General features: G+C 39.0%; 1 protein-coding gene across 1 annotated transcript in view; it reads left to right on the top strand.

Moving 5' to 3' along the window:
• The window catches only part of LOC138064201 (COMM domain-containing protein 10-like), a 112,710-nt gene that overhangs the window by 19,458 nt on the left and 80,323 nt on the right, over nucleotides 1-12,929 (top strand). The window contains exon 5 of the mRNA XM_068925817.1: nucleotides 4,441-4,551. Within this exon, the coding sequence (XP_068781918.1) occupies nucleotides 4,441-4,551 (111 nt within the window). The remainder of the gene's footprint in view (nucleotides 1-4,440; nucleotides 4,552-12,929) is intronic.

Below are 12,929 nucleotides of genomic sequence, written 5' to 3'. Positions count from 1 at the left end.
CAGTCTTCTCTTCTCCAGGCTGAACAGGCCCAGCTCTTGCAGCCTTTCTTCGTAGGAAAGATGCTCCAATGATTCATTATGATATTTGAAGACCTTCTGGAAGCAGATAATTTACATGAAACTTTCAGTTTTCCATTAAAAAGTAAAAACAAGCTTCTAGTCCTCTTGGCTCTGAAATGAAACGTCATCTCAGTGTATCTCACCAAAGACCGAAATTTGATAAGTATCCCCTCTTGCCCTCCTCCAGCACCTACTGAGCACTAAAAAACCCCTTTTACTCTCCTGCCTTAAAAATATTGGGCCCTGCTCCAGAAGTTTTGGTTGGCTGAAGTTGACAGTATTGGGGGAGACATTGTAGGTGTTTGTCTTCTCTGAAATTTTGCTTCTACTTCCAGTTTTCTGTCTTCTCAGTGTTCCCACTTGCTTTCTTTCCCCAAGTTAAGCTTGTAACCAGCTTTTTTTTTTTTTTTTTTTTTCTTTTTTCAATGTCAGTTTCTCGGGGACTTCGGTTCTATTCTGTGTCCTCAAGTTGCAGCCCCGCAGTGTCTCTCTCCTGGACCTCTGATCTTCCCTCACTCTCAAAGCTGCGGTCCTTTCTTTCTAATGGATTCCAATGGACTGATTCCCATAGGGTTAAGATAATAGTATGTACAACACAAAGGATGTTAAGTGGTGAGAGAAATAGTGAATGTTGTGGGTGGTGTTCTGTGGGCTACGTGAAGTCCTATCTTGGTTGGAGACCTTGCATGGAGTTCCTATCAGATAAGCTGTGAAAGAGCACTCGACACTTAAGTGTGCATGGGCCCTGTGCAGCCTTTCCGCAGAGGGTGGCTTTCACACCAACGTTTTACCATAGCTTTGTTAGATTGCTGATGATGTGCTTGTCCTAATGTGTAAAATACTGTGCTCTGCTGTTTAGTATGGAAAGTATGAAGAGGACAGTAGGCAAGAGAATTGAGGATTACAGGGGTAAAGCTTGCCCCCGTCTTAGTTTTCCTGGATCATTTGCTGTAGTGTTCATGGAACAGATCTGAAGGATTTTCATTCCTACTTACTATTGGTTTTAGGTTTTATGTAATATCTGCATTTTTTCCTGTCCTTGTTTTCCAGCTTGCTTCCCCCGGCCCCCCCCCCCCCCCTTTTTTTTTTTTTTAACATAACTCTAGGGTTAAATAAGTGCCAGAGATACCGGTGAGAAGTTGCAGAGCTAAATAGTATGTTTTCAACTGTACTTATCATTGCAGTGACAAGGTGGCTTTCCTTAATATTTCTTGCACATTTCTAAACTGCTGATAAGAAATTGTAAAAAGAAGCTAAAGGTGTACAGTAACTAAAAATATGACTTTATTTTCATGCTAGTTCTAGAGAAAGACTGTTTTCCCCCCAGTAAATGCTTTTCATGTAAGCATGAATGTTATCACAGGTTCTGGCACCGTAAAAAGGTTTTGTTTTCTATGACTGGTATTATATCAGAAGTGGAAATAATTTAACAATCCTTTAACTGTTAATAATTTAACGCTCCTTGTATCTTCTGAAAAACTTAGCCCAAAAATACGTACCACTTCATGGCTACCAAGTGCAGTGCCTTGACGAAAACACTGGGCAGAAACAGTCTCTGCTCTCAAAAGGTTAATTGATATTTCAGAATGCTGAATGTCTTCTAAGTAAACATGACTGTGGCCAAACATATGTTCTACTTTGCTTTCACGAAAAGAAATAGGCAGACGTTTTGAAGCCTCAGGCAGCACACTATTCGTTAATCAAAACTTGTTCTCATGCAGCTTTATTTAAAACAGAAAAGACACATTAATCATATAGAAAAACAAAGTCATTTTAAGGTAAAGCAGTATTAAAAAAAAAAGAGTTAGGGCTGCTGTTCAGTTATGAACGTAGACCACTGTGCTGCCGCATACATTGTTTGTTCTGAGCCCTCTACAATATTGCTGGATAGATGTGAGTTAAAAGTGAAATAGAAGTCATAAATTTGAATCTTCTCTCTTTTGATGGTTTGTTTTCCGTGTTATGCACAATGCACTGTTTAACAGCTAGAGCAAAGTCTTGAAAGTCAGTCTTCCTAGGAGATTGTTCTCATCTCTGCTGGCATTATTTTATAATCCTGGATAAGCTGCTAGCCTCTCTAAGCCTTGGTTTCCATACTAGTACAATGAAGTGTTTAAGGCACTGATTTAAAAAAGTCCTTTCAAAATTGAGGAGCGCTCAGCTGGAACCCCAGTGACTGCAGTACAAAGAGCCATCAAATTCATGATCTCCAGGTTTGGCCTTAGTGGTTAGATGGGTGCAGCGTTTCATCAAAATAGCTAGGACTTTCTTTTGTTGCCTGCTTTGGACTGCTCCCAGCACCAGTCTGTTATCCATCATTTGGATCTTTCTCTCTTGACTGTTACTGATTTTGGTAGGGTTCTTGAACCACACTGACCTGACCTCCTTACGCTTGCACTTTGAAAGCTAGAGTAAGTCAAGGTCCCAAGATCTCTGTCGCTATGTGGACCAGAGAAATAAATGTATTCTTTTTGATTTCTTGAGTTAGTTTTGTTGACGTTTGTGGGGAGACAAATGTTTTCCAGGCTGTCTCATTCTGGCCTAATTTACTGGTGGTCCTAGAAAGATTCCAGATCATGTGGATACTGGCCAGAAGAGGGGCTTTGCAGGCTCGTCCGTGCTTAGTGTGATTAACTCAGTAACGCTTTCACAGAAGTGACCGCTCTTTTGGCTTGTGCGGTACTTCAGGGTGGGGTGAGGTGGGGAGTGCCCTGTTATTTTCATCAACCAGCATGTAGTCAGCTTGGAAAAAATCAGAACGGATAACTGACCAAAAATTAATCTGCTTTTAGGATGTATAATATTTGTCTTCTAAAGCAGCTTTAGTCTGTGTGTACACTGTTCTTAGAGATGTGCCCACCACAAAATTAAGACTAGACTATGTTCACAGCGTTAGCTGTAGTAACTAGTAGTTGCAGTAAATAAGTAAGTAGCTGTTGTAAGTATGCTTTTCCTGGATTTAATTGGTGTGTAAACTACCCTATTTTTACCACAGAATGAAGCCCAGATAGTGGTGTTTGTTGCAGTGCAGCTGACAGACTGCAGGTTGACATGCTAAATGTCTTCACGCTGTCTTGTTTATATAGCTATATGCCAAGTCAGTCCGAGAGTGCTCTACGTCTTTCTGTTACCCATGTCGGCATTTGGCTAAGTTCTCGAAGCATCTTGGTAGCTAATAGATCACGACACCTACTTTTCCTGTTGGTATACTTGATCACATAACTTACAATGTTTATTGCATAACTGGTGTATTATGTATGCAATCCACAAAGCATATGCAAGATATCACATATAAATAGTACAGTTGTATATAAATGGTATAGTTGTAATGTATTTTGTAAGCTCTGTCTTTGAGCTGTGCCCATGTAAGATATTTACCACGATCCAGTCCCTCATCTGGGGATCACTGTCCCTGTAGGAAACCGGCTATGTGTCGGCTGCTCTGTTGTTCCCTTCACAGCCTAGCGTCTCTGGGGTGACTTTGTGCTATTGATGATTTTTTTTTTTAACTGAATTGTTGGACTGTAAGAGGTATTAACTGATATGTGGCACACTTTCATTTTACCAATTCAGCTACAATATTTACTAACAGAGAGTGAGCATTAAATTAAAATTTTGTGTGCAAATTAACTTGCTACATGGTAAGACTTTAGATTTCTCCTGTTCTTTATTCAAGAAAGCTAGGTAGGTTAATTCCTGAAAGACTTGTAGTTCTGGTCTTACATACTTCCCTCACGCGTGAGACATAGCTTGATAATGTTTGAATATCATTTTAGATTCATGATTAAAAAGTGATTGGAAATGTGTTTTTTTGTGTTGTTTTTATTGAAAATGAGCAAATTCTATTGCTTACATGCTCAGCTGATTTTTGGCTTTTCAGTAGTAAAAATTTAAAAAGCAGCACAGAATTACTTTTGTCACTAACATCCGCATATGCTAGAACACACATGAGTAGGTCTGCTGATGAAGAAATAACCATTTTTAGCTAGTTTACCATTCATTAAACTTTTTCCTAGAAGGCACATGAAATAGAAGTGGAAGCCCCAAATTTTGCCCATCCTCTTTTGCATAGATGGGAAACCCACCTTACATTGGATCTTTAGTTTTGTTCTATGGATTGATTCCCGCAAATCTGAAGCATTTTAAGTCACTGTATTTTGGATGGTCACAGGCAATTTGAACGTTTAAATTTGGGCGGAGGTAGAAGCAAATCTGTCTGGGAGTCCAGGAGAATTTGCACAATGTCCATGGTATAAAAATGCTTAATTTATGTAGAGCCTGAAGACATGCTGACTGACACAGACTGTTCACAGATATTGAAAGTTGATCTCCCCAGAGCTTCTGCAGCATCTGATTATAATCTGAACTTGTGTTTTGTAGCTTGAAACAATTGGATGGCAGCTTAATCTTCAAATGGCCGAGTCCACGCACGCAAAACTAAAATATCCTCGAGCTGTGCTAGAGCTGGGAGTGAGCAATGAAGATTCAAAGGTATGAAACGCATGCCTGACTGAGTAAGAATGAATTGTGGTCATGGCCTTATTTGAAGTTTTGAGACAGCAGTTGAAAATCTCTGTCACTAATATTTCACTGTTTTTTTCATATTTCTACTTTACAGAAAACAATTAGGCAATTGAAATTGTGAAGTACTGATGTACTAGCATACGCGTTAAGTTGGTTGGAGGTTGTGAGCTGTGTTGTGAGCTCTTTGGGCAGTGAGGTGATGGAGAGATGTCATGGAAATGGGGTTATTTTATGTCTATAAGATATCTTTATAGCACACATCTTGTGGTTGGTACTTCTTACACATTTAATGACTAGCTCCTCACTGATTTCTACAGTGTGTGTACTTATGTTATTTATTCATCACTTGAAACCCTTCTGTGCTGATGATGTGTGTGTGTGTGCGCGCGCGCGCACACACACACACACACACACACACACACACACGCACGTATGTATATGAAAGAGGCTATACAAGGCCATGGAAGCCAATAGTTCGGAGATTTTGAGGTACAGTCCTATATTCAAGGATTTCAGTGACTGGTGGTGTTTCAGTGTCAAACACTGCTTTGAAGTTCTTCATTCATATAAGCTATATCTTGTGTTAGTTAGCATGTTTTAAATTTGACACATAAATGGCTGTTCACCTTATCTTGCAAATGGAAATTGGAAAGTCTAAAACTCTGTGGTGTCTCTCATGTTTATCAATGAAAAAGTCAATGTGAAAGATTTGAAGAAAAAAACTGATTTGAAACTCAATTCTGCTGTCACATTGCATTTAAATCACAGTAATTGCGCTAATGTGAGTGGAATTTCTGATTTGTAGTCGAATAAGGGAATATAGAGCTTATGTTTGTGCTTCACACCAGGACTGCAATAGAGTTATTTTTTTCAGCAGTTCATTGCAAGTTATATTTCTGAATATATATTCTGAAACACAATACAGGAACCCCACAATATTTTATATGCTAGTTGAATTAAGAAGCACAGCATACAGGCTCAAATCTATGACAATCTGTGACAAAGTAACTATGAGGAAACATAAGAAAAATATGACACTTTACAAACAGAAAAATCTCCTGATTTTCCTTGCGTGCAGTTTGTTTTGAGTGAATTGCCCAACTTGATTTGAAAGCAAGATGAAATTAGTAGAATTTTGTGCAGAATAATTGTAGTGGAATCATGTAAGGAAGACAGTAGAACCCTATGTGTACAGCTGTGTTACCTTTCAGTGCAGTCAACGTTTGTATTTAAGCCAAGTTAAAGCAAAGTGTGGTATTACCTGGACAGACAATCCCTTGGTAGAATGCAGGCAATAATGGGACGTGGGTACCAGTCCTCTGTCTGGGCACTGAACCTGTGGCTCTGTGTGTTGTTTCCTGGATAAATGTGAAGATCCCGTTAGCGCTTTTTGTAAGAGAAGAATGTTAAGTCTGTGTCCTAACCATATTTAAATTCACATTTAAATTTCCTCAGTAGATTCTGCCAGATGTTTCTTGTTCTAAATTGTTTTGTAGAACTGTGCAACAAGATATTTAAGTGCATAACTCTCTGTGTTTGGTTGTCCACGTTTTGGTTATCTAGCTATGTTATGATTCTGGTCATCAGTTCTTATATATAAAGATATATTCTCATATATAAAGATAGCTTTGCACACGTTATTTTCTTCAGAGTGAGCTGTTTGTGATAGTCTTACAAAATATTAAATTAGGATTTAATTTTATTTAATATTATTAGTTCTAATCCAGACTCCAATATCTACTGTGGAACAAGATGCTATTTCCTTTGCTTTGGTTTTCTAGCTGTAAAACAAATGAACAAAAACTTAAGATAAAATTCTTATCTGTGGCTTGTTCATTAGCGGTATGTGTGGAACCAGCGATAAACCGAATAAAGCTCCGAGGCCACAGACGTCCGAAGCAGAATGTTTTGATAAAACTGTCCATGTAGTGCATGTAGTGATATAGTCATGCAGATTAGTAGCTTGGGAAGATGGATGGGAAGATGGAAAAGCTGTTTCCATTATGGGCTGCTGACTGCTTTTTTTTTTTTTTTTTTTATTTTACTTCAACCACGTGTTTCCTTCCCAACAGAATTCAGAAAGTAGATTATTTTTAATTGATTCCTCTCTATTTCTTTTTACTGGTATAATTAGATACAGATATCTGGATTCTTTTTCAATAATTACAAGCCTAGAATGACAGCTCCAAAACTGGCATTTAGTAGAACAGTAGAACAAGCGAAAAATGCCTTTAGTGTTCTCTAAAGTTTAAGTATCTGGCTTGGTGTGAAGATAGCTACAGTTGTTTTGTAACTAAATGCTAACATCCCACTGCAGAATAGGTTTAAAATAGGCTAATACCTGCCTACATGCTGACAGAAGTGTTGGAGCATAATTAATTTTTGTGGAGCGTTTTGCGCCATCTTGATCCCTCTGTGCATTAAACACGAAGCTAGACGCTTCCGAGGATTTTTTTTTTTCTTTCTCCGCAGTTATGTCTAACTCAGGCTTTTGCACAGAAATTTGGCGTGTGTTCAGAGTATTGGTTCGTAATGATTAATTATCTTTGTTTGTAACTGAACTCTCTCCTTTTTTTTTTTTTTTGTTTAAATCATAAATATGATAGCTTTCATTTCTCGATGTAAGACCAACAGCGAAATGCTGCTGCCGAGCTTCGTGCGCTGGCTCATGAGGGGGCAGTAGCGCTCTTTCTCTGGGTCCCACCTCTCTGGCTCTCGGCATGCTTTTTTTGAAGCGGCGGTCAGAGTCACTCCTGAAGCCAGCAGTTGGGAGAACCGTGAAGCGCTTACGTCTGTAATCTGCAGGTAACAATAGGAGTTTGTCTTGCTCGTCTACAAGACTGAAGCCTGTTATAAAAAAAGGGCACTGAGCAAGGTAAAGGAAATATGCCGTGGCTTCCATTTTTACTGTTTGAGAGTAATTGTGCTAATACATTTACGTTTACTACAGCTCACTCAGTTAAGGGCAGTTTAAATGTTTCTTTGTCAGAAGCTGACATTCAAAATTAGTACTTAACCATTTCTGCAGGATAGGTGATCAAAAACCTCTGGCTATAGGAATGACATTTGTGCTTCATGAAGTAAAATGAGTCAAAGGATCCACTGTATGTCATACGAATCTTTATAACAAAGTGTGTCAGCTTCAGATGAAATGCAGAATCCTATAGGTATTATACCTTGCAATACTGTAATATTATACTTGTAAGTACATAAGTATCATTTTTATTATTTATCACTTATTGTTTATTGTTTATTTATTATGACAAACTTTTTTTTTGGTTGTTATGAGTTCAGCCTTTGCTTATCCTCAGTCTTTGAATTCTGCTTGACTGGGATGTAACAGAAATTTTACATGTCGTGAAAAGTTTTTCACCATGAGTGGCTTGCTCAGAGAGTCTGTGGGCTTGCCAGCTGTGGAAATATTCAGAAGTCAACTGGACAAAGCCTTGAGCAACCTGACATAACCCTGGAGCTAGTCCTGCTGTTGGGCTGGACAGCCAGCCAAAGGTCCTTCCAGCCCAAGTTGTTCCATGATTCTTGATTTCTTTACAGTTTGGCTTGCTGATGGCATTTTGTATGGGAAAAAAAAAAAAAACCAGTTTCAATTTAAAATTCAATTAACAGCTTGCGTTACAAAGGTTCAGAATGTTTAATTGTATTTCTGAATCTTAGGGAAGTGAGATTTCTGTGAAGCAGGCACATGAAAAACAAGCTAGGATGAGAAGGAACATCTTTCTGAACTGCAAGATCTTTCTACTTCCACCCTGACGTTTTAACAAACTAAGGGAACGTGAAGAAACAGCTGTTTCCAAACTGATGTGTAAGGCACTGGCAGGGTATAGGGCTTTTATTTAATGTAATTTGGTTTCAGATTTGTTGTGTTGCTGAGTTGCAACACAGCCATCTGGAGACTTTTTATGGACTATTACTATTTTTATCGTTGTAGGGTGAATTAACTAGTAGAGGGAGTACAAATTAATAATCGTGATAATCTGTGCTGCTAATTATGGTGTTGATTTGCAAACAAAGACTTATTCCAAAAAAGTGCTGCGTTTATTTAATATCTCTGTTTACTTCAATAATTTATTTAATATCTATCTACATAGGCATACACTCGCACATTCTTTTCCACTGTTAGCAATAGTAATTCCTTAGGCTGTCTAGTCCAAACCTTTCTAAACAGCTCTGATCATTCTCTGTAACTACACGAGCCATATATTAAGGAAAACTTTTGTAGTAAAAGCTGTAGAAAAGGTTTGAGGGCATCAGAAATGTCACATCGTCTTTGCTGAATACCTCCCGGGAGGGACGTGGGAGGTAAGACTACGTGCTGTTAAAGGCTTGGGGACGTGGTCAATTTGTTCTGACCTGTTTTGTCTCTAAGGATCATGACTCTGTTGTATCCTTGCTTGTTTCTGCAGTCTCTCTTTGCTAGGAAAATACAGTCAGGCATGCTGTTATTTAAGGTTATTTATTATTGTGTGTTTTTACACATGATCTGCAGCATTCATGCTTGAAAATCCTTAGCAAAAACTCTTCTTGCCCGGCATTGTGTTTCAATAGTTACCCACGTTTTTTTATGTAGCTCTGTTCCATGTATGTAATTACATTCGTAGTTATTTAATTAAACTTTTTTTGCTGTGGAAGGTTTTGCTCTTCTCTTGTTTCTCCTCCCCTCTTTTACATGTACAATTTTCTCTTTAACCTTTTCTTGATGGCCTTCTGCGTTTTGGGGATCTTTCATTTTTTAGTATGCAAAAATGGGAACTCTGTGTGTGGATTCCATGTGAGTTCAATACTTTGTTTATTTTGATTATAACTCGTATGTGAAGGGTTTTGTTACAATTGCCAATGCAAGACTGATACAAATGAACTGATACAAGTTGTGGTTTGTTAAACCTGCTACTATAATACTTCTAACAAAAGGCAGAAAATATTAAAGTGTTCCTCTACTAATTTAATTTAATGTTATTAGTTTTCCCTGGTTTGTTGGCTCCTTTAAAGGGGGGAAAAGGAAATATTTTCAACTTACCTTTCTGCAGTCATTTCTTCAAAATCAAAATGGGGTCTGGCTGCATTTGAAAATGAGATAGTAAGACATATGCATCATTCCACAGGGAATATAGAAGTCTGGAAATAATGAATGACTTTTTTTTTTACTTATTAAAATGTCAGTCACAGTTTTCTTCTTTCCTCTTAGTTTTAACAGACTTTCTCCACATTTCTGGACTGTGGACAAATGTACACCTTAGATGAGTTGCCCTGTTTACTTCAATAAGTGTGCCATTCTGCTTTCTAAGTTTGTCCCTGTGGACTTTTTTCCCCTATCTTTAACAGCAGAGTAGACTGCGAAACAAAGCTTTTCTTGAGGTCAATCTGTCACTTCAGCTGTAGGTTCTGTGCAGCCGGATGGTAGGCAGGCAGGACCTGTGCTTGAGCAGGAGCCTGGTGGTGCTTGCCCTCCCCTCTCCGTTTAGCCCTCCTCTTTCTTCTGAGCAGGAGTTATGTTTGTGGAGATCTGGTGGATGCTAGCGATAGTATGTTCCCACGGCAGGGAGGCAGGAGGTGGTGGAGCTGAGCAGCTATACAGTGGTACTCCTTTCATTCACCCTCTTGGTCCCTCGTTATTTGAGGAACTGCATTCAGGTGCTGTTTTTTTCTGGAAACAGAAGTGTGATTTGTAGGCTCTCAAAAAAGAGAGCAATTAAGAGTCTGCTGTGATGCTGGAGGAGCTGTCCCGAGGCGCAAACACAAATTGCTCCTCACCCTCCTCAGCTACCCCTCAGCCCTGCTGTTCTCATAAGGACATCACCCTTTTCTTTCTCAGAAAACAAAGAACTTGTGCTTCTACTCTGAATTGAGTTTAGTCCTCACATCAAGTAGATTTATAAGGCTCTAGCAATTATCAAAAAAGTAAATAGGACAGACCTTCAGATGAATGCGGATATGTTTAAGGAGGAGTTTAAGAGAAAAGGTCATTTCATTTCTATTTAAAGATGGTGATTGGAGGCCAGGATAGTCCTCAGGCTAGATAGCCTCAGATAGCGCAGTCCCAGTTCAAGGTCTTTTTGAACTCTATGCAAGCAAGGTTGCTGCTTTTGGCAAGGTAGATCACGGGTTTTGTTCTGAGGACTAAAATCTCATGAGTAATAATACTGATGAGAGAGCAGACGCTTCCCTAAAAAATGATTTCAGAATATTAGGGGAAAAGTCTTAGTATTCTTAGGAGACGTAGTAGAATGGCTGTATGACTTTGAGTATGTGAACGGTTCAGAAAAATAAGCTTGAAATTTGGAATTTGTTTCCAGGCTGTCACATTGCTACAGAAAGCTGTCAGAAATTTCTGTGCCTAAGCGTGAGAGCCAGAAATTCCAGAGTTGCAGTGCACAACAATTCTTGCATTAGACTATGGTTGTGATCCGTCATACCTGTTATCCCTGATTAAATGCATTTTAATTAGAGGGGAAACAGAAGATGCAGTCCAGAATTTTCAGGATGCTGGGAGGATTTGTTTCCTTAACAGTGCAGAAATGGAAGGCTGAGTAACCTGCATCCTCGAAGGTGTGGGTAGCTTGACATGTTGTACCGAAACCATCTACCAGATGGTGCGGCTCCAGGAGTATGTGCCCACCTCTGGCAATTGTACTGCTTGGGTGTAGTTCATCATCTGGCTCCACTTGTGATCTCATATGATCTAATTATCCAGTTTATAGTAAAGAACCATATACAGGGATTTTTCTTCCTTATGCTTCATCTGCTAATACAGAATTTACAGATAAAGTCTGCAACTATATAATTGACTGTAGCCTGTGCACCTAGTTTGTTCCCGCTAAAACGCTGTTAAGCTCTGTCCCTGTGTCGTGGAATTGACGAAAAATCTCCATCCCCATTGACCATGTACAGTTGCAGGCCTTAGACAACCTCAGTGTATAATTAATGTTGAGCCTCTTGTTTCGTTTGGAAAGGACTAAACTGAGTTGACCGTACTGTATAGCTTTCCCATTGTCAGTCCAAATAAGGAGTAGAAAAGTAGCAGAAATACTTAAATTCAAGTTTAAACTCAGTGACCCTTTGCTTTGTCAGGCAGAGTTAGTGCCTTCCTGGGCAATTAAGGCCCCAAAGCGTTTGAAAAACAAGGATCTGGTGAGTTTTTCTCACTTGATATATTATATATGTCACCTTTATTCTCAAGATGTATTTTATTTTTTTTTGCCTCAAACTAGTTTTGTAGGCTTGATTCTTCAGTCATTTCAGGGGAAGGAAAAATATTTGTGGGATTCATTGGAAATTCTCAAGAAATTCTAAATAGTTATTTGCCTGCTATTCTCAGAAACTCTTCAAAGTAGTAGCAAATGAACTGTTGTCTTGGTCTGTGGGTAGTAAGAGGAAATAACCATAATTTGTCAATGGCACCCTTTCATACTGCTTCCTTACATTGCTTATTCCCCCCACCCTCACTTGGCTAATCAGCTCCATGTTGCCTTTGCAAATACCTTAAAAATTGACATTTCCCCTTTGTCTCTTTCTTCAGGTAAAGAGGTAGAGAGGTAAGGTAGTGTAAGAAATGGGTCAGATTAGGGAGAGCAGAACATAAAAGCCTAAGAGGGAGGCTCTGCCTTTGAACATAGCTCTTCTGCTTGTGTCCTCTGTTAAAATGCTGGCAAGTGCTGCCTTTGAGAAGTGGAGGCAAGACCAGAGGAAGGCAACGTGTAATCTCCAAGTCAGCAACTCTTTAATTTGGATGCCAAAAACCAGATATTCTTCCAGGTATGAATGCATAAGAATTAAAATTTCTCTGGTATTTAAAATATAGAGATTTCAAGGAGTCATAAAGCCTTTAGGTATTAGCAAATCAAATGAGTAGCATTTTTATGGCATTTAGATCAGGGAGGAATACTCGTCTCTTGTGTTATTTGACAGAAGCAAGCAGAGAAGAGATGAAATGTGCTCTTTATAAAAACAGGAGATGAATTTTTTTTTTTTTTTTTTTTGTGGAAGGGGCTGTGCTGGGGAAGCTCTGCAGAACTACCTATAAACATGTGTGCATATGTTTTCTGAGTCCCACTAGAGATGTTGGGCCCTCTGACTCTTTTCTGTGCCTCACAGTTTTTTGATGAGGCCACTATTGATAGTCAGCCAGAAGTACAAAGTTTTAGACCTGCAAGGAGCAGCATAAAATTCCTCTGCAATTTCTTAATGCATAATATTCCTTCCCCCCCTCCCACCCCATTCTAAGGGAGAGTTGACTAGTAAGACGTTATATCTAACTCTGACTTTTTAAATATCGTTAGTTACTGTGCACTGGCAACAGCATGTAGTGAAGTCCACTCCTTCAGAAGCTCATG

Source organism: Struthio camelus, chromosome W (assembly GCF_040807025.1).
Source record: "Struthio camelus isolate bStrCam1 chromosome W, bStrCam1.hap1, whole genome shotgun sequence".
Lineage (NCBI taxonomy): Eukaryota > Metazoa > Chordata > Aves > Struthioniformes > Struthionidae > Struthio > Struthio camelus.
Note: the sequence above shows the minus strand (reverse complement) of the source record. Positions and strands in the feature narration are given on the sequence as shown.